At 34.8% G+C, this 26,908-nt stretch overlaps 1 protein-coding gene across 14 annotated transcripts in view; it reads right to left on the reverse strand.

Annotated features, from left to right (window-relative positions):
• The window catches only part of EML1 (EMAP like 1), a 303,648-nt gene that overhangs the window by 82,259 nt on the left and 194,481 nt on the right, over window positions 1-26,908 (reverse strand). For 10 of the 14 annotated variants that reach the window (XM_072630249.1, XM_072630256.1, XM_072630253.1 and 7 more), the window contains 4 exons: window positions 25,300-25,425; window positions 9,704-9,732; window positions 8,382-8,408; window positions 4,751-4,880 (listed from right to left, as the gene is read on the reverse strand). In XM_072630249.1, coding sequence (XP_072486350.1) covers window positions 4,751-4,880; window positions 8,382-8,408; window positions 9,704-9,732; window positions 25,300-25,425 — 312 coding nt within the window. Of the gene's footprint in view, window positions 1-4,750; window positions 4,881-6,756; window positions 6,926-8,381; window positions 8,409-9,703; window positions 9,733-25,299; window positions 25,426-26,908 lie in introns of those variants that run through there. The other 4 variants (XM_072630258.1, XM_072630255.1, XM_072630248.1 and 1 more) reach the window with 2 other exon arrangements.

Raw genomic sequence — 26,908 nt, forward strand, 5'->3', positions numbered from 1 at the left:
GTGCAGTTGTATACAGAATGGGGAAGTCTAGGCCCTGAGGTAAAGAGGTTCATAAAAGGACATTACCTCATGCCACAGAAGATACCACAGGAGGCCCTGAAGATTCAGTACAATGAACCTCAAAAATCCAGGGAGGGTTAACCTGAGAAAATAGAAGTCAGTGTAGGCAGATAGGAGACCCAAAAAGCAGGGCTAAATATCCCACCTAAAAGTAGAATGGGAGGGGGGAGAAAAGCCTGCCTTAGCAGAAAGCTCTACTTCAGGAATCAAGGCTGGAGAAGTGAGAAAAACCAAAGTCACTGCCCAATAAAAAAAAATCCAGATACATTAAAAAATCCCACCTGGGAGAGAATACTCCCATAATGATTGAAATATTCCTATTGCAAGAAGAGACTAAAATAAAAATTTTTTTTCCAATTTTCTACAAAGACTAAGTACCTGGAAGAAATAAAATGATGGATAAAAAATTAAATTAGAGCTCTAGAGGAAAGAACTGGAAGAAGAGGAAGAAGTAGTAAACTTTACTCAAATAATAGACTCATTGAAAACTAGAACAGCCTAATTAAAATGTGTGAGATAGCAAAGAATAATAGAACAAAGACCAAGGATTGGAAAAAAAAAAAAAAACAGAAGCAAATATGAATTGATATCAAAATGAACTGACCTGGGAAAAAGGTTCCAGAGAAGTCATTTCAAAATCACTGGGTTTCCCAAAAACCATATTAAAGAACAGTATGACAGTTTATTTCAAGAAGTCATAAATTAAAATTGCCCATATCTACTAGAATGAAGAGGCTGAGGAAAGATAAGAAGAATCCACCAATCTCCTTCTGGACAAAACCTTGAAAGAAACCTTCTAGAAAAGTCAAAGCTAAAATGTAGAATTTCCACATCAAAGGAAAAATTCTTGCAAGCATTCAAAAAGAAGGAGCTCAAGCACCAAGGAACCAGTCAAGATCACACAAGAGCTGTCAGTTTCTGCTCTAAATGAGAAATGTATAAGTGGAACCCAATATTATAAAAGGTAAAACATATGGTCTTACAGCTAAGAATAATTAACTCTGAAAAGCTGAGTATAATCCTAGGGAGGAGAAATAAGTCTTTAATGGAATAGAGGACTTTTAAATATTGCTGATGGGAAGACTAAAGCTGAGTAGGAATTCTGAAATACAAATACAAGTCAAGAGAAACAGGTAAATTTATTTGAGCAATTGGATGATGCTCAGCTAACATTCAAATGGGGGAGAAGAAACAAGTGCCCCTTCAGAACTTTAATAAAGTACTTAAACAGTTAAATAACAAAAAGAGAGGATCGAGGGGCAGTTTGGATCTATTCTGTAGGCAATAGCAGGGGAAAGAGAAAGAAAGGTAAAAAGGAATACACTGGTGTAGAAAGGAGGAATAAGGGGATTAGTACTTGCTTTTTTCATAATTTGGGTAGATGAGAAGAAAACTATACAAAATATGGAAGAAGGAGAAAGAGGAAGGGTATTAGATGAATATCACTCCTATCTGAGACAAAGGAGCTCTGAACACAGAATCAGAGTTTGATTAGAATTGTCTCAAGCTCCATGGAGAGAGAGGTTAAGAGGACAGCACTGGGGAAGGGCACAGGATAGCAGCAAGCAAAACAAACCTCTTGAGCCTGAGGGGAAGAGTAAAAGTAGACAAAGAAGAAAAGAAGTGGAAACTAAGGGTGCTCATCAGTTGGGGAATGGCCGAACAAAATGTGATGTATGAACGTAATGGATTATTATTGCACTGCACCAAATTATGAAATGAGACAATTTTAGAAAATTCTGTGAAGTATATGCTGATGCAGAGTAAGGCAAACAGAACCAGAAGAACAAATTATACAATAACAACACTGTAGAGATAAACAACTTCAAAAGACCTGAGTGCTCTAATTAAACCAATGACCCACCACATTGCTGGAGGACCTATGATGAAATGAAGCATGTTAACCACCTCCTAACCAAGAGGTAATAGATGCAACATGCCAAAAGAGAGATACATTTTTGGACAGTCACTGTGGATTTTGTTTTTCTTCTCAATTGCTAATTTGTTACAAGGGTGGTTTTTTTCACTGTTTTGAAATGAGGAGAGAAATTATGATGGGGAGAGAAGGTTAGCAGTACTTTTGCCAAAAAAGGGGGCTATTGAAACATTTTTAACATTTTAAAATGCAAAGAAGATAACATAAAAGTTCAAAAGGAAGCACAGACAAGCAGGATAGTTATAAAAGTAATGTTTAATATGTAACGCTCTTTAAAAAGCAAGCAGGAACTCACAATTACATACATAATTCTTTTTGTGTTTTGCTGCATATGTGGAAATGTTCATTGTTTTGGCATTTAAGAATAATTTTTTAAAAAAGTGAAACAGCCTACCTTGTAAGGTACTGGATATCCTTTCACTTTAGGTGAGAGCTTAACATTTAACTCTTAGAAATGTTGTGGAGGTTGTTTCCATATGATTAAATGATCTCTGAAATCCTACTCAACTCTGAGATTTTATAAAACTGTGAATTATCATTGACAACCCCCCCAAACAATAACTCTTATCTTAGGCATTGTCATTTTTCCCAATGATATACCCTTGCAAATTGTGATAAGTTATAGCACTTATTTTATGCAAGTGGGGTTCCTTTCTCTTTAAGGAGGTTGTTCATCACTGGTTTGGTTTTGGTGCTACATGAAGCCTATAAAAGACCTATATACACTATGGGAAGGTGGTGTCAGAAGTGTTAGTGGAATTCCCATTGCCCTCAAGAAAAGCCACAATTTGAACTGTTGTGCTGGAGAAGACTTTTGAGAGTCTCTTGGACAGCAAGGAGATCAAATCAGTCAATATTTAAAGAAATTAATTCAAGTTAGTCACCGGAAAGTCAAATATTGAAACTGAAGCTTAAATACTTTGGCCACATAATGAGATGACAGAGTTCGTTGGAAGAGACCTTAATGTTGGGAAATGATTGAAGGAAAAAGGGACAGTGAAGGATGAAATGGCTAGATAGTGTTATGAAAACAACAAATATGAACTGGGACAGATTTCAAGAGATAGTAGAGGACAGAAGGGCCTGGCATGCTATGGTCCACAGAGTCACAAAAAATTGGACACAATTGAATGACTTAAGAACAAACAAGAAATACCGTTTTTGACTTAGTGAGCTCTGTTCCGATGGTGAATTTAGGGATGTTACAGAATGGGCATTTTAAATACTCTTTTTAAACCTCAGGAATTATCTTTTTTAATCCTATGTTATTAGTAAAATCATTTTATGCCTTGCTAAGGTCTCATTGCCTGCTAACCCTGAACTGAGTTGCACCTTCTTTGTTACTTTGAGTTTTATTCCTTATTAATTCCTTATTAACTTTGGACATTTAATAGTACTTCAAAGAAGCATTGTCTACTCGCTATTTGTGGCATTACTATTTTCTTAAGAATTATGTATAACGTTCTTCTTACCTACATTCTTTTTGTGAACATCTGGATCTCCCAAATCACTTAAAATTCCTTCTTCAAAGGACATAAATGATTGATTAAGCTTACTTACTAGAGTATACTTATTTTTTAAAAGAAGGGTCTTTTCTTTTACTTATAGGCCTAAATTCCACCAATTTACGGTCATATTCACTAAGATTTTCCCTCTATTTTTAAGCCCTTAACTGATTTCCTTTATTGGAAAGTTGCAATTAACATCAGTAACACTGAAGGGGAAGCTAGGTGGTGCAGTGGACAGACCTCTGGGCTTAGAATAAGGAAGACTCATCTTCATGAGATCAAATCTGGCCTCAGACACTTACTAGCTGTGGGGTCCTGGGCAAGTCACTTAACCCTGTTAGTCTCAGTTCCTCATCTGTAAAATGATCTGGAGAGGGAAATGGTAAACCATCCAATATCTTTGCCAAGAAAACCCCAAAGGAGGTTACAGGACACGACTGAAGCGAGACTGAACAAACTATACTGATAGGCTGTTTAATACACACAAAAATTCTTTCTAAGAATATAATCATGATGACTACAAGCAAAAAAAGTGTTTACAAAGTGCCTTAAGCTTTTCAAAGCTTCTACACAATGACCTCCACTTTACAGATAAAGAGCCTAAGACTCAAGTGTGTTTGAGTATATTGCCTGTGGCCATGTAGCCAGCAATATTTCAATTAGTACTTAAACTCAGACCTTCTGATCCTGAATTCAGTGCCTTATCCACTGCATATCATCTTGACTCTAAGAGATGCCATTTTAATGTTACTTTTATAGAAAAGGCAAATCTTTATTTATTACAATGTATTATAGAGTAGAAAAAAACAACAATATTTCATTTTAGTAAACAAAACAGCTTATCTATAAACAATAGCATTTCATAGAATGATGAAGCTGAAAGAAATCTCATAGATAATCTAGTCCAAATGCATTTCATAGAGAAGAAAAAAAACTCCAGAGTTCACAAAACTAGTGAATGGTACATAGCCAAGACTCAAACTGAGTTCTGATTCCAGATCCAGGGTTCTATTCACCACATACATGATCTCTACTGAGTGCATTTTCAAAACAGTGTGTTAAGCGCCTATTTTATTAACTTGAATTGAAAGTAATGAAAATATATAATTAAGTTTTTACCTTCTAATGTAATTGAGCTTTTAATTTAATTTATTTTAATTTTAATTTTAAAAAATCTAGATAAAACTTAAAATGAACATCAACCTACTAATAACTTCCAACATGATAACAGACAAATAAAGGATACACCCATTCCAGTTTAAGCCTCTTGGTTGGTAGTTCTACTTTTGCTTCCAAATTATAAGATTCCACTTGATCTTTGGGCATGTACATGGTAACAGGGCGTCCACGAAGAAACATTTTTACGTATCCCTCCTCTATAAAAAGTACAAATATGTCAGTGTGATGTCCAGATCACAAATAAAACTGAAAAACAAACTTCACATCCCCTATCACACATCTAAACCTTAAAGATGAAAACTTTAAGTGTATTGGATGCTTGTTCATTGAATGATTCTACAGGAAAAAAAATAAAATAGTGAAATACTATGAAATAAAAGTTTGCTTGAAATTTTTTTTTAAATATTCTATCATATAAGTAAATTATACAATCTAGAATTTTCTAGCAGAATATTATAAATGTTTAAAATACAATAGACTCAAATGATATTTCCAAAGAGACATTGTAGTACTTCAGTTTTCTCTGCCATTAGTACAGAGAAAAATGTCATCAAAGCAAAAACTACAATTAATTCAAGAAATCCAGTTAATTTTTAAAGCTGACTGCAAAGCAATCTTTCATATGCTGATGCACAAACTACTTTTTAATACTTAAATTGATCTGTTATATCTCAATGCAAAGATAAATTCTGATACACCTTTAACATCAATCATATAAGAACACAACCATCAGAGATACCATGCTAGTAAACATGCAAAAAGAAAAGTGCTCAAGTGAAAGTTAAAATAGGGCCAGAAGAACCACAGACAAGATGTTAAACCTGTTAAGTAGACAAATGTTAAAGAAAAAATACTCAAGAAATTCAATTTTCTATAACAGGCATAAACATTTCTAAAAGAAGATGGATTTTGTATAGAAATACTGTGCCAGGGAACAACAAAAAATGAATAACAATTGAAAATGGTGACTTAATTGCTTTAAAAAACTTGGTAGCTTGAGAAGTGATATGTAGCTCTGATAAGAACTTGGGGGAACTGATAAGGCCCAGGTTAACCGTCTTGTTAACTGGAGGTTTGTTCAGCCTCAGATTTTAATGCTTTTGTTGATTTTTATGGTAATCTATACCAAAGAAGTCACCTAGCTTTCATTCAATTTGAATAGTATTTGTGTCAATGTGTCTGAGGAATTTTATATATATATATGTATATATGGCAATCATGATCACAGTGGAAATAGAAGGGCAAAATTCTTATTAAAATAGACTAAGATAAAGCACAATGTTCAGCAAATTGCATTCATTTGTCAGTTTTAAGGATTTTTTAAATTTCAAACAAATGTACAGTCTAATCTTAATGTATCTTGTACATGTGCTTCAAGTCTCTTTGATAAAAACTTTATACTATATATTTAATTTGGTTGTTGAATGTTTTTCCATGTTCTTCATCCTCATATATCTCCTGTCAGTCACATTTGATTCTGATATTGTCATATTTCTCACATTCCTTCCTTCCTTTCTCCTGTTCACTGCCATTTTTCAAGCCAAGGCCCTCATCATCTCATAATTCAATTACTGCAAAAGCTTCCTAATGACTCCACTGTTTCTCACTTTCATCCTCCATACTAATGCCAGGCTGATAATCCACATTAACCCTCATTTTATTGGGTCATCCATCTCTCCAAAGGCTCTCTCTGGTTATTTTCCACTATATCTCAAGTCTAAACTCTTTTGCCTGTCTTTTACTCTAGGGTTTTGGGGTGTTTTTTTTGCCATTATTTCCCAATAGAGATGCTTTATTTTGATGAGGTTGGTCTTTGTGTAATCTGGCAAATGTATTCTGCTCAATCCTGCCTTTGTGCACTTGCTCATTCTTTGAATTTCCTTGTTTATCAACACACTTAAGTGCAATTTCCTCTGGAAGCTTTTCCTGTTTATCATGAAATTTTAGAATTCATAAGCAACCTCAGAGGTCATCTAGTTTAGCTGCCTCCTTAGGCTTGAATCTCTAGTGCTCCCTGGTTTTCTTTTTTTTACTGAATATAAACTAAAATACTTAAAATCTCTTTCAACTTACCACAATTATAATTGAACAGCCTTATATTCTTTGATAAGTGAAAGACAACATGGTGTCTATAAAGAACACTGATCTTGGAGTCCAAAGACTTGCATGTATATCCTGGCTCCAACATTTGCTCAGCTGCATGACCTTGGTTAACTTTCTTAAACTCTTTAAGCTTAGGTTTCCTCACCTACAAAATAAGGGGAATAATATGTGTACTATACAAACCACAAAACACTATATAAGTGTGTGTTAGTATTACTGTCAATATTGTTTTTGTCATTATGTATTAGTCAAACTCCTGAACTAAGTTCTAATAATAAAGGCAAACACAGTCTTATAGTACCCTCAGAATACAGTGCTGCTCATAGTATAGGCACTCAATGAATACTTATTTACTGGTACTAATTTCATGGGTGATTATTATTATTATTATAGATTATATGTAAGAAAAATAGAAAAGTTGTTTTGAAACTACCCTTTGGGGTCAAATATTTTTCACTCAAGTTATTCATTAAATTCAGTATGAAATTATAGTTTTAAATTATATTCATGAATCTAAATATTCTGAGGCATCATATGCTGAAGATATGGTACACTAAGGGTTACTGAGCCAGCAATTATGTTTATTTCAATAATATTGACATTCAGACTTAATATTAGAGACAAACTTGGGAAGTGATATTAGTGATCAAAAGTGAAAAATTATCAAGATGGTTATGAAAAAGAACTGCTTTGGTCAACTGAAATTTTGGTTTAGGCAAATTGGAAAAACAACAAAAAAGCTAGATTCAACAAACCAATGAATAATATTACAATAGGGTCTAGAAACACCAAATTCTAGAGTGACAGAAGTAAATAGCGACAGATTCTAGGCCAATGGAATTAGGAGTGAAGGCCAATCCAATTAATACTTCATTAAGGAACAAATGTTTGCTGGATGAAATGAATTAATGAATGAGATCTATAACAATATAGTTGAAAAATACCCTAATAAAATGAAGTTTGGGGAAAGAGGAAAAATTAGGTCATTCCCATAACATTAAAAAATTGTGTATGCATAGAATCAATATTTATGAGATGTACAAATATCTTACATTGTAATTCATGATTAATTTAAGCTTACTTATAGAAAAATTCTGCACTACTTCTTAAAGTACTGAATTTATTCATAGATGGTTTTGTATATTGAAAATTCAGAGAATAAACCTCTACTAAAAAAAAAAGGAGCAAGGGAAAAGCAATGCTTTTTCAGACATACATTAGAACAACGGCAAGCAACCACCAAATCTACAGGCTTTTTAGTAGGGATATTTCAGCAGAAGTGCAGGATATAATTTCAAACACAATGGGACATCCAGGGATTGCCATATAGCTCTCTTAAGATTTTTTTTTAAAGGTAAGTTCCTAGTATCTGCCAAGATAAACCAAGATCCAAATTATAGCCTCTAATTGGAACATATCCAAGGAGACACTTATGAATGCTTTTAACAAAGTAAATTGAAGTGGATTGTATTGCAAAAAAAAAAAAAAAAATTCATACAGGAAGACTTTGTGTTTGCCTGTATGAAAAGGAAGTTTCTGCAGCCTGGGTAATAGTTTTGCTCAGAGAGCTATGAGGTTTCAGAGGTGAAGCCTACCTTTGCAGTGTGTCACACGGCGTTTCCCTTTGTGATTTCAGAGACAGAGACAGAAGTGCTTGATAAAGAGATGTTCAAGTATAACAAGACTGCCCTGATCCCTGTTCTATCACTTGTTCACCTGCTTTCAGTTAGAGGCTACCCTGTCAATTGATTAAATATTGACCATTCAATAGTGCATTCAATACCAAGCTCTTTGAGGTGCCCATGATATGTTTCAATGATTCATGATTTCATCAACTTGGGTACTGAAATCACCCAATAGAGATCATAGCCCCTCCACGCTTTAGGAGACAATTTAATAAATGACTATGGCCAGAGAAAAAAAAGCAATCACTTGATAGTTAAGTGGTCTGATGGTAAGTCTCTCCGAACTTTTAGTTAGTCTGATCCTCAGACCACAGACACACAGTCCGTTGCTGGACCATACACAAAGACTTAAAAGCTTGGTAGAACCTTGGCAGAGCTTGCACTCCCCTGGAATTAATTGCCTATGAAAAACCAGGGTTACCTCCACACTGTGATGAGGCATTAGAGAAGGATGTCAGTGGAGGACAATAAAATTTATACTGACAAATTTTTTTCCAAAAATTGTATTTTAATTATTAATTTATTTTAAGAAAAAGTAAAATTAAATTAGTTTCTTTAACTTGGATACTTAAGAAGAGTTTGCATTTTCAATGCAATTTAAAATAAGGTTAATACACTAAAGTAGCATTTTCCTTATTATAAAATGTGTTAAAAGAAAAAATAGATGTATCAGGTATATATTAACTATTAGTGTGCAGTATAGGAAATCAAAAGGCAAAAAAAAAAAGTTACTTTTAGACAGGGTTATAATTTGATGCATCAGAAGCTTCCCCTTTTAAAGAAATGCAAATGTTTACGAAAGAAGCCTAGTTAGTAACAAAGGAAACAGAAGCCCTTTATCTTTCAACATAGAAAATCCTGTTATAGCATGGGCAGTGGCAATTCAATCTTCCCCCATACTGCCAAATTAAAGTACCTTAAATCCAGTTTGGAAAGGGACCAATTACAGGGTTAAGAGTCTCTAGAACCTTTAAAATCTTGGTCTCGCTGTTAATGACCAAAAAAAGAGTACCAATTATTATCTGAATTCCTTGATAATTGGGTGCTAAGCCGACATTGTATAATTGTCTTACATAATCTCCACCATACAAATGTTATAGACTTTATTATCAGTGAATTCAGTGGCAAAAGGGTGAAATGCTCAAATTCTACACCTCTGAAACCTTTTGTTCTTATTAATATCTCTAGACTGAAGAAGCAAGGGTACATAAAGAAAATAAAACCTGACTTACCTGCACTGAAAATTGGTTCCTTGGGTTTGCTACAGAAATAAAACAGAAAATAAATAGAAATATTAAAAGGATATAATACATTCCACATGCATAATAAGCATCGATAACCATAAGCTGCAGTAATTCATTTCACTTTAAGATTGCATAAATTTATTTTCCTCTCATTATCACTAATGAATAAACTGAATAAGTTACGGTATATGAATGTGATGAATAACATGGTGCTATAAGAAATAAGAAAATAGGTGATTTCAAAGAGATATGGAAAGACATGAACTGATTGATGAACAGTAAAATAATTTATAGTATAATATCAATATTATAAAAATTTAAACATTTTTATAAACTTATGAAGAATAAAATGAGTAGAACCAGGAGAAGAAGTTCTACAATAACAAGTATACAAAAATAATATACAGTATAATTATATACCTAAGTAAATACCAATTTCATATACGCATACAAATAATACAATAACAATGTTTTAAAGACAACTTTGAAAGCTGAAGAACTATGATCAGTACAATGACTATTTATGATTTTAAAGGATGAGCCAGACTATGCACTTCCCAACAGAAGTAACCGTTTAATGGTGCAGAACGAGACATATTTGCATACAAACAACGAGGGGTTTTGTTTTACTTGACTATGCATATTTGTTAAAAGAAATTTGTTTTTTTTTCTTTTTAGTCAATTGGGAGAGTGGAGTGGGAGGGAGAAAAAACAGATTTACTAACTTTTAAGAGAAGTTTTAAATAGAGAAATTGGAGGTGTTACAAATGTGGAGTGTAGCACGCACTTCCAAATGAAGTCACCATGTTGTTAGTTTTACTTAATAGTTTTACTTTGTTACAAGAGATTTCTCATTAGGAGCAATTTCTTAATTATAATGTAAAACGCATATATATATATGTGTATATATATATATATGTACACATACACACACATATATATATATATAAAATGTAAAACCAAATTTTATCAACAAAACTTTTTTTTTAAAAAAGAAAAAAATTACCAATGGCTTCAACCTATAAACTTTACGCAGATAAAGCCCTTTACGTATCTAGTTCTGAGTTGTCTTCTGAGCTTCATGCCCACATCTCTGTCTACCCTTGAGTTTAATTGGCTTTAATTGCCATTTCCATGCTGACCATTTTCAGATCTGCCTTTCTTGCCCCAATATGTCTCCTGGCCTCCAAACTCACATTTCCAGCTGCCTTTCAGACATCTCCAACTGCATGTCGGGTAGACAGCTTAAACTCAACAAGCTCAAAGTAGAATCCATTACTTCCCTGTAAACCCTCCCTTGCCTTACCCCAACTACACTTCCTCATAACTACAGAGAGTGACTCTGGTGTGCAACCTCAACCACTTCATCTACCTCACATCCCATGTCCAGCCTGTGGCCAGCGTCTTTCAATTTCACCTTGGAACATCTCAGATATTTTCCTGTCTCTGCTCTGCTACTGCCACCATTCTAGTACAGGTCCTCATCACCTCCTGCTTGGACTTTTCAGTATCAATGCAGGTGGTTCTGCCTGCCATTCTGATCCACCCTCCATTCAGCCACCATTTTTCTAAATCACAGGTCCCGTCAGGTCATTCCTCACTCCTTCCCATTGTCTTCAGTTACAGATAAAAAAGTACTGTTTGGCATTCAAAGCACTTTATAACCCTATCTTCTCTTACATTTCTAGCCTCCTTCTACTTTACTGCTCTACATGTACTACTGGATCCAGTGACACTGGCATCATGGCTGTTCCACATTCAAGACACTCCATCTCTTGGCTCTGAACATTTTCTCTGCACGTCTCCCAATCCTGGAATGTTCTTCCCTCCTGCTCGGCCTCCAGATCTTCCTGGCTTCCTTTAGGTCCCAACTAAAATCTCATCCTTTACTGGAAGTCTTCCCCAGTCCCTCTTAATTCTGGTGCCTTCCCTCTGCTAATTATTTCCTCTTTATCCTGTACATAGCTTGTCTTGTACATACTTGTTTGTATCTTGTTTTCCTCCATTAGATTGTAAGTTCTTTAAGGGAAGGGACTGTCTTTTGCCTCTTTTTGTTTCCCTAGCACTTAGCACAGTGCCTGGCACATGGCCTGCTTTAAAAATACTGAATGACTGACTGATTATGGGACAGCTTTACCTGAACGTCCCAAAAGCAGCTCAGATTCCACTTGTTCACAACGTATTCAGTACTTTTCCTTCTAACCCTCTTTTTCTTGTTTCACTCAGTATCCCACATTTGAAACCCTGGTGTTCTCTTTGACTTTTCCCTTTTTCACCTCTCATATCTGATTAATCACTAAGTCCTTCTCAGTAACTGCTAAGTAACCAGTCCTACTTCTGACACAGTAATTCTTACATTTGTCTCTTCTTGATTCTTACTGCCACTACACTAATATGGGCCTCCATTAACATCTACATAAATACTGCAGTAGTTTCTTAACAGGTATAGAGTTACCTTCACTCTCTCTTTCACCCTTCCAAATTATCCCTTAGAAACTATCAGACTTAATTCCTTTGTACACAGATCTTATTACATAGATCTTTTATCAAAGAGTAAATGTAAAATGCTTAGGCTAGAATTCAAAGCCCTTCATCATGGTATCTTTCCAACCTTTTCTCATGTTATTTCTTTCCATGTAATCTATGACCTGTTCATAATAGACTACTTACCATTTCTCATAAATACCACCATTAACCCTCCCAAAACACACATTTTTTCCATTTTCTTTCTTTTGTTTATGATGTCTCCTATGCCCGCATCTTTGCTGTCTACTAGATTCCTACTTATCATTTAAAGATATTATTATTAAAATGGCATCTCCTCCAGAAAGCCTACTTGTATTCATTTCATTAGTAAGAATTTTTAACTAGTCTACTTTAACCTCATATAAAACACTTTGTTCCTTTACTATGTCCTAATCATGAGCATGGCATTGTAAAATAGAGGGTCCATCTCAGAGTAAGAAGACCTGAGTTTAAGACATCCCACTGATTCACGCTGGTTGTGTGACTCTGGGAAGATTACTTAACCTCACAGTGCCCTGGGCAACTCTTTAAAGACTACAAATTACAGAACAGGGGCTGGTCTAAAAAGAGGGATCTTTTTTTTTTTTTTAATCAGAAATTATCCAAACAGTGAAATCACAGGTCTGGACCCTCCCCAAAACTGCATATGTATGTATCACATCACCCTGCTCATGAAAGCAGGGACAATGTTATAGCTAAACTTAATACATTAACTAGAAGTAAGTATAATACTCTGTACGTAATAGGAACTTAATAAGTGTTTGTTAAATTTAAATGAATGTAGTTAATTAAAAGGGAAAGAGAAATACTGGTAAAGGATGATTTCTTAAAATTGACAACTGCTATAATACATACACACACACACACATTTCCAATTTCTAAGTAAATGTTGTGCTAATACATTAAAAAATAAATGGGTGGAGTTAAGATTGCAGAGCAACAAGAATTACAGATAGTTCCTCCAACACATAGAGATTTTGAAAATACACCAAACTAAGTCCTAATCAGAAATCCAAGAAAAATTTACAGTGAGTCACTTTATTTTTCCAGAATGAGTTGGCACAGGGAGAGAGATAGAGAGGTTTGTGTACACTGGTGATGGAGTCTGGCCAGGGACGTGCCCTTTCAGCACACAAGGTGAGTTCCCAGACTCATTAAAGGATACCCTGGACTTTGTGTAAAATTTGGGAAAAGGCCCCAAGTGTTAGTTTTGTTGTTCCACAGATCCAGGGTGTACTGAAAGAGGAGGATCTCTGCCTAGGAGTGGTGCTTCTGAATCAAGACCTAGGCTGTGTACTGATCTAGGAACAAATTCAGATGCAAACAGTGGCTTGTATGGCTCTGACCCCAGGAGCTGAGCAGGGTCTTAGTTCCATTTTCCAGCCCAGTGTGAAGCCTAATGAGGGAATAAATAGGGAAGGAATTCCAGAACAAAGGGGAGCCTGCAGTTCTGTCACTCGGAATTAGCAGAGATTTTCAGTTGACTTAATAGATAGTGGCTGAGCCCAACAGCAGTCTATTGGAACTTCCAACCATGGATAAACCAGTTGGAGTGTCATGTAGACCCAAACCCAGGTCAGAAACTTGCAGAGTTAAGACCAGGAATGCAGGTGCCTTGTTATCAGACCACTCTGGGAGCAATAAAAGTTTGAAGATCTCCAGTCTGAGCTGTCCTTGAGATTCTAGAATAGTATAACATTAAAAATCTTAGTTCAGAGATTCCCCCAGAAGGGTGCAAGAGCCTAGCCCTAATATAAAGTTCAAAGTCAGGAAGTGGACTGGAAGAATGAGCAAACAGGCAAATAAAAAAGAATCCCACTATAAAGAGCTACTGAGATGGTAGGAAATCTCAAGACAAACTGAGAAGAGAATGAATGTCAAATATCTACAAGCAAAGGCTCAAAGAAAAGCACTGCATAGGTATAAGTCCAAAAAGAATTCTTAAAAGAGATGTTTTCTTTAAAGAGTTAAGAATGATAGAGAAAAATAGGAAAAGAAATGAGAGCTATGGAAGAAAGATTTGGAAAGTGAATTAATAGTTTGGAAGAAGAGGTACAAACCCTTACCCAAAGAAGAAAAAACCTCCTTGAAAATTAGAAATGGCCAAATAAAGGGTAATGATTCCACGAGACAACAAAAACTATTAAAACAAAGTCAACATACAAGAAAATATAAGTTATCTCATAGGAAAAAGAATTGACTTGAAAAAGAAACTGAGGAGAAAAATTTAAGAATCAATGGACTACCTGAAAGTCATGACAAAAAAGAGCCTAGACATCACATTTCAAAAAAATTATAAAACTGCCTAGATCTCTTATAATCAGAGAGCAAAGTACAAACAGAAAGAATCCACCACTCATTCACTTCCTAAAAGAAACCCCAAATGAAAAGTCCCAGAAATATTTTAATTTAAATTGAAAACTTCCAGGTAAAAGAAAAAAAATACTGTAAATAGCCAGAGGGAAAGAATTCAAGTATTAAGAAACCACAGTCAGAATCATAAATAATTTAGGAAGCACTGCAATTAAGAGTGGTGAACTAGGAATACAATATTCTAGAAGGGAAAGGACAAGGGGTAAGAAGGAATAACTTAGTAAGTTAAATATAATCCTGTGGGGCGAGGCAATGGACTTTTAACAAAATAGACTTCTAAGTATTCTTGATGAAAAGACCAGAACTGAGTATAAACTCTGAAATATAAACAAGGAAATCAAGAGAAACAAAAAAAAAAAAGTAACATGAGTGAACAATCATAAGGGATAAACAAGGATAAACTACATTCTAATATTGGGAGATGATACATGTACCCCTGAGGACTTTATCATTATCAAGAATCACAGGGAAACCTGATTAGACAGAGTAGGTAGGAGTGTTTCTACTATCTTAAAAGAAGAATGGAAAGGAGGGTTGGGAGAATTTACTCGTGATGGGAGAAGAATCAGGAAAATCATCTCATATAATTTATGCGTGCAAGCAGAAATCTATATAAATACAAAGGAAGGGGATCTAGATTGGTCAAAGAAGGAAAGAATACAAACACACACACACACACACACACAGACTTGGGTACAGAAACACAGCCACGTCTCGATTAATGTGAAGAATGAATCTCCTGAAGAAGTTGTACTGCATATTTCCAATAGGTTAGAATCAATAATCATACTTTACGTAATTATAAATTCAAATAGTGGGAATTCAATTACTTGTAACAGCTTTAGGGGATTCATTACTCATACCAATTGGGATCTACCAATACATTTTACTCAAGAGTGTAATAGATGAGAAAGAAGAGAAAGTGAAGGAGGGAATATGATGAAGGGCAGATTAAGGCAACTAGATAGTATAGTGACTAGAGCACTAGACCTGGTGTCAGGACGACTTAAATTCATATCTAATCAATCTCAGACACCATTTACCAGCTAAGCTGTGTGACCCTGGACAAAACATTCGATTTCTGCTTCAGTGTCCTCATCTGTAAAATGGAATATAACACCTACCTCCCAGTGTTGTGAGAATAAAATGAGATAAATGTTCATAAAGTATGCAAACTTTAAAATACTATATAAAATGCTAATTTTATCATTATTAAGATTAATCTTAATAGTTAATTAACTAATTAATTAATAATTAATAAGAATGAATTAGAGGCAGAATCCAATAATATGTTGTTTCCAAAAAACACATATGAAATGAAATGATATTGAAAGGAAAATCTGCTATGCTTCAGCTGAATCTATTATGTCTTAGCTTCCTAAAAAAGGCAAGAATATCATAAGCTCAGATAAACAGACTTAATTAAAAGAGATGATCAGGGAAACTATATTTTATTGAAAGGTGCCATGGATACCTTTTCTTTAATATCAATTTTAAACATTTATGTTTCATATGCCATAGCTTCTAAATAGTTATAGAAGAGTTAAATGAGTTATATAGAGAGATAGATAGTAAAACTATGACAGTGGAGGATGTCAATTTTCTCCTCTTAGATGCAGATAAATCTAACAAAAAATGAATGAAAAAGAAGTGACAGATCAGAATTTATGACAATTAGATATGATTGACCTCTGGAAATTATTGAATGGGAACAGAAAGGAAAACGTAGATAGCTAGATCAGCTATGCAAGTTACCTTTACCAACATTGACCAGAAAAGCAGAAATATTATATGTATCTTTTATGGACCACAATGCAATAAAATTTATATTCAGTTAAACTTCAGTGGTTTCTTGTTGCTTTTAAAATAAAAATACAAACTCTTTTATTTGGCATTTAAAGCACTTAATTTAGTTCCACCAACCTTTACAGACTGATTCACATTACTCCCCATAAGCATTCTACATTCAGTCACTTTTAGTTACGTTCTACTCTTCTTGACCCTATTTGGGATTTTCTTGGCAAAGATACTGGAATGATTTGCCATTTCCTTCTTCAGCTTATTTTACAGAAGAGGAACTGAGGCAAACAGGATTAAGTGACTTGCCCAGGCTCCCATAGCTTGTCTGAAGCCAGATTTAAACTCAGAAAGGTGAGTGTTTGTAACTCCAGGCGTGACTTTCTATCCACTGAGCTACTGAGTTGCACTCTTTACTCCAGTTAAAATAGCCTATTCTAGACATGATATTTTATCTTCTTCTTCCATGCCTTTGTACAGGCTATCCACAATGCCGGGAATCAATGAATAAATATTTTAAAGTGTGTACTATGTACCAGGCAGTGTGTTAAGCACTGCAGATAAAAATAAGAAAATGAAAGATAGTTTCTGCCCTAAAGGAGTTTACTATCCAATTAGGGAAGACAACATAGAAAAGGAAGCTGAAGAACAGTGGAGGGTACCTGGAATCATGGTGGAAAAGTCAGAGAAGTCCCAAAGTGCTATAGCTGGGTGAGAAATGAGAAGATGTACTGAGTAAAGCTTGTTCCTTAAATGGAATTTTTAGCGTTTATAACTCCATCCTCAATCAGAAGGACAGAGGGTGGTAATGAAATGAAGTACCAAGGCTGATGGAATCTTGCAGGATGAACGCTACCCTTTTTCACTTTCAACTCTTAAAAGTTCACTTACAGGCTTACCTCAAGTAGCACTTTCTAAGAGGGCTTTCAAGAATCCTCCAGTCTTTGGTGCTCTCCACCCTGCCTTGAGTATTTAGTGTGTGTGTATATACATAGATTTGCATCTATGTATATGCATGTGTATGCCCTGTTTACTTTTGTGTGTACATATGTATAAACACACACATATTTGCATACCAGTGCCTAGTATAATTTTCAACACCCAGTATGGGCTTAATAAATGCATGCTGAATTGAAGTTAATATAAATGTAGGCTATTATTATTAGAAATCTGAGTTGTGGTGATCTATATGTATTTCAAAATCTCTAAAAGTTACAACAGAGATTCTTAATGGATATAAAAGCTTTTATACATATATTATTCAAACAAATAATTCCAATGTGAACATTTCCCATTTTAATGGATAAAACTACATGCTCTGAATTCTACTCATAACCTAATATCAAAATCCACTTAAGACATTAAAACTATTGTATTGAAGATAATAAAAGCTTTACTTCAAGCAAATCAATAGATGATTAAAAATGGACAAAGTCAATTTAAAAAAAAAAAAAGACTCAAGTACCTTCATATATTTACTGAGAAGACGTTTCCACAGATCTTAAACTCAGATTTGGGGGTAAAGAAATATGTGGATTTATGTTTCATGTCCAGATTTAAACTAGATGACAGCTAAGGTCCCTTTCTATTCTAAATCTGTGATTCTATGGTCTTTTCTTATTTTGATAGTCTAATACTGTTTCGAAATATGATATGTAATTAAAAATTACTGGCCACTAGGTGGTACTATTTAGTTTTATATATTTTGGGTGTTACTTCTAAGTTAATTATACAACTTTAATCTTTATCATGTTTATTTTGTTATACCTTGTCATTTGGTAGGAACTTACATTTTTTAAACTGAAATTTGGGGAAGATATTCATTGTATTATTCTTTCATGTAATGTTTTCTTCAAATGCAAAATTAGAAGATTTTAGACTAATAAAGGTGATTTTAGTTTTAAACTGATTTTAGTTTTAGTCCACTGATAAATGTACATAATGTACTCAAAGGGGAGGAAAATATATTTGCATTCTATTTATTTAAGATACAACTAATATTAATTTTAAAGTAGTCCTAAGCTATATATTAGAATAAAACTGGAGAACTAAATGGCAAACTTTACAGATTAACTTTTACACTTCTTTATCATGTAAGAAAAATCTTTCTTTTAATTTAGGAGGCTTTTAATGACTATCTATTAGACAGATGTATCTGCCCTACTTTTGTTGGAGAGGATACAAAGACATTTGCTCCCCAACATTCCTCTGCTATATATGGAGACAGTGGTAGAATGGTAATATACTAGATTTGGATTTAGAAAATTTGGCCACGAGTTCTGGCACCAACATTTTATAAATGTGTCTATACAAATAATGTCATTTCTCTGTGGTATCTACTCACTTCATAGATGGTTGTGAGAAAAGTAAATACTCTAAAACATGATCTATTATGGTTATTTATACTTTACTGCAAGATATTATATAAACAAGTCCAACAGTTTAGGCAAAATTTAAACACAAAATAATATTCTACAATTCAACCATTGTTTCTACTTGTTATTCCCAAACTCTATCTCCAGTCTCCAGGCTTTTGCAGTGGCTTTTGCCTTTGACTGGAATGCTCTCCCTCCTCATTTCTGCCTCTTAGAATCCTTGTTTTCCTTCAAGATTTAGTTCAAGAATTTCTTTCTGCAGGAGGTCTTTCCTAGTTCTCCCAGCTCCTCGTGCCTTCAACTGCAAGGTTACCTTGAATTCCTTTTCTATGTATTTTGTATATATCTTTATATGTGCATTTCTCCCTACTACAATCCATCCTCCACTCAGATTTCAAATTGATCTTCCTAAAGCACAGGCCTAACCATATAACCTCCCTATTTAATAAACTCCAGTGGCTCCCTATTTCTTTAGGATCAAATACAAAATCTATTTGGCATTCAGAGCCCTTTATCATTTGGCCCCCTCCAACCCTTTTCAGGCTTCTTATACTTTATCTGTACGAACTCTGTGATCCAATAATGCTGGCATCCTTCCTGTTCTTACGCAAGATACTTCATCTCCTGACTCAGCAATTTCACTGTTTTCCATGCCTGAAATGCCCTCCTTCCTCTTTTCCTTCAAGTTCCAGCTAAACTATCACCTTCCAAAGGAGCCTTTCTTAAGAGTCCTTTAATGCTGGAGCTTCCCTTCCATGGATTAACTTGAATTTATCACGTATGTACAATTCCTGTATATAGTTGTTAGCATGTTGTCTTCCTATTATATTGTGTGCCCCCAGAGAGAGAGACTGGCTTTTGACTTTATGTTTATTCCCATGCATAGTACACTGGCACATTATAGATGCTTAATAAATGCTTAATGCCTGACTGACTCGAAGGTAACTGCTGTTTCACTTCAGTCTTTGTATTCTTAGCACTTGGCATAGTATGCGGCACATATTAAGAGCTTCATCAATTACTAATTGCTCATTTTCTTGATGAACTGTTCCCATATTTGGGATATCATAAACAACTGCATCATAACATAGAATATTGTCTAAATAAGGGTTTATTACCTATTTTATGTGTCATGGAGCTCTTGGGCTAATACTACCATGGTTTGTTGCCTACATTCATAATTGAAGGAAATGTTAAATTTCCATTAAAGACTAGTGAAAATGGAGATATAATTGTTTTCCTGTGTAAGTTCATGAACCTCCTGAAATCTGCGTTGGGTGTCAATGGATCCTGGGTTTAAAAAATTTGGTATAAATGCTGAACGAATGATGGGAGTGATCAGAGTAAATTATCTATTAGGACAGCTAGTACCTTAAAATACCTAGTTACTATAGAGGGCGCCACCACCATTTCAGTTACCCAAGTTTGTAACATCAATGTCATCCCTGACTTCTCACTCTCACTTGCACCACATATATATTCACAGGTTTAGATCTAAGCCAGAAGTAATTTTAAAGGCTGTCAAATCTAATGACCCCTTTTACAGAAGAGGAAACTGAGGCTTGGAGAGGTCAAATGACTTGCCCAAGACCACACAACTGGTAAATGCCAGAGGCAGAATGTGAAACCAGGTTTTCCTGACTCCAAGTATAATGCTCGAAACCAAACCTTACTGATTCTATCTCCACAACATTGATCTCGTATTCTTATTTCATTATCTCTACTCACATACCTACCATCCTATTTTAGGTATTAATCATCCTTTCACCTGCACTACTGAAATAATCTCCTGCTTGATCTCCCTGCCTCAAGTACCTCTCCACTCCAATTCTATTGTTGTTTGGTTGTTTCAGTTTGTCCAACTCTTTGTGACTTTGTTTAGGGATTTCTTGGAAAAGATACTCGAGTGACTTTCCATTTCCTTCTCCTTTCCTCCCTCCCTCCCTTCCTTCCTTCCATTACAGATGAAGAAACTAAAGCCAACAGGGTTAAGTGATTTGCCCAGGGTCACACAGTTTGTACGTGTCTGAGTTTGGATTTGAACTCAGGTCTTCCTGACTCCAGGCCTGGTGCCCTATCCACCGTGCCAGGTAGCTGCAACATCCCCCAATACATTTTCTAGGTAGCCGCTCCAAATAGCTAAGATTATTTTCCTAAAGCTCCAAGTATGATCGCTCAATAAATTCTCCAGTGGTTCCTATTACTTCTAGGATCAAATATAGACTCCTTTCTTTGGCATTTAAAACTCTTCAAAAACTGGTCCCTTCCTGCTTTTCTAGTCTACTTACACATTTCTCCCCATCAAACTCTCTATGGTCCATCCATAAAGTCCTATAGGCTGTTCTACACATGTGACATTCCTTTTACAATCTCTATACCTTTGTAGTCGCTTAATGTCTTATACCCAAAATGCTGTCTCTCCTCATTTCTTCCCCTGGGAACTGCTGGTTTCTCTTAAAACTCAGTTCAAATGCTACCTTCGGCACGAGCCCTTTCTTGTTTCTGTAGGTTATTAATGGCTTCTTTTCAAGGTAGCCTTGTATTTTGATTTATATATTTCTTATTAAAATATATATGTATAAAAATATGTGATGTCTCTTCAACTAGAAAGTCATCTCCTTGAGGGCAGAGACTATTTTACTTTTTCTTTGTATACCCAGAACTTAGCACAATGAATGGCATTTAGCAGGCAATTAATAAATGTTTATTAACTGAGTGAAAACATGCAAAAATGAAAAACAACTTAGTCAATTAAAAAAGTGAAATGCATATCTTTTTCTGGACTACTTTTAATTTGATTATATGCTATATCATGTTGTAACTTAATTATTTCATAGGGATAACATGGAAAGAGAGCTGGTCTCTGAGTCAGGAAGACCTGGGTTCCAAGTGCCACCTCAGTGTGATTCCTGGAAATCCTCCATAGATAAAAAAGTGGTGTTGGGCAGTGGTGGAGAGAAATGAGCTCAAGAACTGGAGTCAGAAGAGCTCGCTCTGACATCTACTAAGTTTGCCACTTAGGATCATGCACTTTAACTCACTAAGCATTAGTTTCTTCATCTATAAAATGGATATAATGATGCACATCCTATTCATTAAGCAACAAGCATTATTAAGCATTTACTATGTGTCATGCATCACAGTGAGTCTGTGAGAAAAGTGCTCTGTAAATCTTAAAGAATTCTATACATTAGCTATTATTATCATTACTTTAATACAACAAGGTTTTGGCATTTAATTAATATGAGTAAACCATCTACCAGAGAAACCTGCAAACCTTCCACATCTTAGCAGAAGGTCTTTTCAAGTTGCTGTGACCAAATAAATTCATCCCTTAGTGGTCAGTCTTCTGGTGATGAGCTTGCTGATATGATCTCTGGATGATGAGACACATCCTATTTTTGAGGCAAGATTCAAAATCTTTCCAGTTGAAAAGAATCCACCAGAGCATGTACTCTATTAACACTGCTTTTAAGAAACCCAGGTCACTCCAAGTCATGATGAGGAATCTAAGTAAGACTTCAGTGGATGATGATGATGATGAAGATAACAATTATATTATTAATGACAATAACATCAAGAGAAGGCAACTCTTTTCTGCAAGCATTTGAATACATGTAGCCTGATCAACCTACAACAACAATGCTGTGCTGGTTTCAGTCATTCCCAGAGCTAGTGAAAAAAGAGAAGCTATTTTTTAAAACAAGCTTTAGGCTGCTTGAATTGTCTTCTCAAGCTCGTCATCCTAAAATCAAAATTTCCTAGTTTAGCATACTTTTAAAAATCTAATTAAATCCTCTTATAAATATCTTTAGTGGAAATATTTACTCACTGCACTTACAAAAGCTGTGGGATTTCAAAGATAAAACAGAACTGAAGTTTGAACAATACAGAGATTCCTGTGGAAATCCTTAATAAGAATCAGATGTGCAGAAAAAGTGCCAAGTTTATAAAAACCACCGGGATCTAAATGTTTCAAGTCCACCTTTCAAATTCTCCTTTCGAATTCAGAGAATGACTTTAAGTCACACAATACCCCATATTAATTCATGTTTACCGGCCCATTTCAATTACATCAACATCTAACAGGTTTAACATGCTATTTCCATCTTGTTATCATAATCCTCTGATAAGAAACACATTAATAAAGCAAGCTGTATATAGACTACTCCAATTGTTTAGTTTATTAATGAAGCATTGATACAATACACAAATAAAATATATCCAACACACAGAAAAGGCTATAGCCAAGCTTCAAAACCATTTCTGCAAAAGTGGTCTATCAATATCATCTAGGAATAAAAGTGAACACATTTATAACCTTCTTTTACAGGAATATTATCAGAACAGATTAGCAAACTTGGAAAATTGACAGCTTGTGGTTTAGAGTCATAGCTTTATGACTCAGCCTTCTTTCAACATGAACGTTTGAAAAAAAAACCACGTCTAGTCTATGTGTATAAAATCCCTTCATCAATGGTACACACGGCTATCATTTAAAATAAGAAAGCAATCAGGCATAATACCAGATGTACATAATGAAACTGGTCTCATCTACATAAGAAATGTGCTATAGTTATATTTATGCCAATTACATGACATCAACTAAATTCAATATTTATGTAAGCTATTAGAAATAGCCCAATCTGACTTTTTATTCAATATGTACTATTAGAATAAAACCTTATATGTGTTTATCATAGTCTACAAAAAATAGTTCCAGTGGAAAAATGTAAAAAATCAAGGCTAACTAAATTTCACCAAGAAGTCCACTATGCAGTGGTTTTTATATAATTAGAAAATTTACATTTATTTTAATTGTCAAAATTGCCATTTTCATAACATCTTGTTTTTCACAATAAATGCACATAAATTTGAATTCCTAGTACTAAACTTAAAATAATCTGTTAAAATTTATACCAAATTAGTAATAAGTTAAAATAGGCTGGATTAACAATTACAGCACCCTATTTGGAAACACTGATTGAGAAAAGAAGGCAAAGTTCCACACACTTAAGCAAATACACAGTAGGAATATGTGTTACAACTAAACCCAGGTATTTCTCTCATCAAACATAAATATATTTGTGCAAGTTGCAAATATGAATTATTTTCAAATCTGTATGATTGGATCTTGCTCTGCAATCAGCAGCCTGGACATAACTGAAGTCACAGATTTATAGGAACCTAACTTTCAAAGTTGGAAGGAACCTCAGAGATTCATCCCTATCATTTCTGAAACCCCTCCCCCCCCACTCCGCGGCAAAAAACCACCCCTTTCTTCCGAATCTCCCTATTTGTACTGAGATAATTCTTCTTTTTCCCTTTTTGTCTTGTTATGAAGAAAGATTCTCTGGAAGGGAAAGGGAAGGATGACTCTCATTGGGGAAAAGGATAGTAATGTAAAAACCCCCCACAAAAGTATCAACAAAATTTATTTAAAACAAAATAATCCTTTCTTGATGTCCTCAACCACTAATATTCTATCTCCCTAAACTATTTCATAATTGTGTTAAATTTATCCTATGTAAACTTATACATGTATAGGTCACTCAGTCAATAAACATTTATTAAAGACTTACTCTTAAAGACTGCCTGGCACTGTGCTCCATACTGGAGATACAAAGAAAAGCAAAAGACAATCCCTGCTCTCAAGGAGCTCACAGTCTAATGAGGGACAGAACATGGAATCAACTGTGTACAAGCAATATATACACAGGATAAACTGGAAATAATCAACAGAAACAAGGCATGAAAATTAAGGGAAATCAAGAAAGGTTTTCTGAAGAAGGTGGAATTTTAGCAGGGATCTGAAGGAAGTCAGGGAAGCCAGGAGGTAGAGATGAGGAGGGAGAGAATTCCAAAACAGAGAAAATATCTGGAAGTCAGGAGATGGAATCCCTTGGTTGAGGAATAGCAGGGAAACTGGTGTCACTAGATTAGAGAATGTGTAAAGGTAAGGTGTAAGGAAACTAGAAAGGAAGAAGGGGGCCACATGATGAACGGTTTTGAACACCAGAGGACTTTATATTTGATCTTGATATTGACAATGGAGTATTTCTCAAAAGAATATAAGACTCTTAAAAGCAGTGTTTGATTTTTGCATTTGTATTTTTAGAGCTTAGCACAGTGCCTATCACATAGCAGCTTAACAGATTCTTGCTGACTTACTGATTTTGGTTTATTTGGATTGGCTCTCTCATTACACTGATGTAGAAAACTCCTGAAAAGGATACTCCTTCTACCAGTTTACATTGAAATTTGTTCTATAATTTAGCCTTACAGATTTTCCTGGGACACAGGAATGTAAGTGATTTGCCAGGGTCACACGGTCTAATCACTTTACATAGGAAAAAAAAGTTCAGAGAGGTTAAGCAATCTGTCCCAAGTCCAACACTCAGCCTTGTCAATGGGAGAGCACACAGCATCTGGAAACTAAAGCAACTCTGATGCAACTCCAAAATGTTATTTCTCTGATTAATCATAGGAAGCAGAAGTAAAGATGTCCCCTACCTCTCACTGTTCTTTTTACCGCTAGAAGAGCTGCTGGTGGATCCCGTGCGGTGACGGTTCCCTTTGGAGCTTTCCCTCCAGCCACCTGGAGATATTCCTTCACTAGAGCTGGTTCTTCCAATGGTGCTAAAAAGAGGAAGGCAAGTTACAATAAAATCTGCACAAAGGGGCATCTTCAACAGAGTAAATGAGTTACATTATTTTGATTTCTGAAAGTAAGAAAAGATTTAAAAAATCCTATCAATTAATAATGATTGGCATTTATATAGCACTTTTAGGTTCACAGAATATTTTCCACCTGAACATCTAAAACATGTAGGGACAGAGCACCAATCTGGAAATCAGAAGACCCATCTCTGCCACTTACAGTTAGCTAACGATACAGTTCAAACAGAGTGCACATGTGAACTGAATTGTTATGAACATCTAGCATGTTTGGATACTAAGTGATCCTAATGCAATTCTCTAATTTTCTTTCACTGATTAATCTCTAGAAAGAAGACCTTGAAATATTAATACTTTTAATAAGAATTAAGAGTATAGATATCCTATATTTAGCACTTTTAAACCACTAAAAGAACTGCTGATATATCGTGTATGATCAGTTTCTCGTTAGTTTTCTATGTATTTAATTTTAGGGAAGCTGCTTCATCTCTCTGGGCACCTGTTTCCTGAACTATAAAAGATGTTTGATCTGGATGCTCTCCAAGGTATGTTTCAACTCTAAATTCTTGAATCCCATTATAAAATTCAAACTGTAGGGATTACATAGTGCTTTCCAGAATTCCTGTGGAAAAGATGGATATGTTAACACCTTCTATGTAATGAGAGTAATGTTGTTATTACAGTAAAAAATCAAATGGATAAATTAAATCCTCATCAACATTTATTGAGTGGACATAGTATATGAAATGCTATGGGAAATTTTGGTAGAAATGTACTGCCCTTAAGTAACTTAACCCTTTGTGACTATCTACCTCAAAAGATTGAAGAAAATGCTTTATAAATATTCATATTCTACATAAATGCAAATTATTTAATGTTAACAATAATAAGCTATTTATACACTAAAGGTACATAAGATAAACACAAACAATAACTAAAATACAAATCTAACCATGTAAATGATGCGTATCAATATGTAATATTACTTATATAAAATATATCTGTAAAGTTGGTATAGTGGCAAGTATAGTTGGACTTAGAGTCAGAAGACTTAGGTTTAAATTATAGCTTTAAAAACATGACTCATAATTCTCAAAGCCTCATTTCCTCCATGGTATAACAGAAAGACAATTGAACATGAGGAAAGAAGAATAAGATTCAAGTTCAGTCTGGAATACTGATATGACCCTGGAAGTCACATGACTTCTCCATAACTTCTCTGGGTCTCAGTTTCATCAGTTTTAAAATGAGGAGATTGAACTCAATGATCTCAATGAAATTCTTTCAAACTCTACATCTATGATCTTACCATATGTAAAATAAAGCATTTGGACTAAATAATCTCTAAGGTACCTTCAGCGCTCATGATCTAGAGTTTTAAATGCTAAAATAGTGCCAACAGTAACTGAGGTTCCTTGAATTGCTGGAGTTGAGTCTAGGAAGG

Source organism: Notamacropus eugenii, chromosome 1 (genome assembly GCF_028372415.1).
Source record: "Notamacropus eugenii isolate mMacEug1 chromosome 1, mMacEug1.pri_v2, whole genome shotgun sequence".
Taxonomy (NCBI): domain Eukaryota; kingdom Metazoa; phylum Chordata; class Mammalia; order Diprotodontia; family Macropodidae; genus Notamacropus; species Notamacropus eugenii.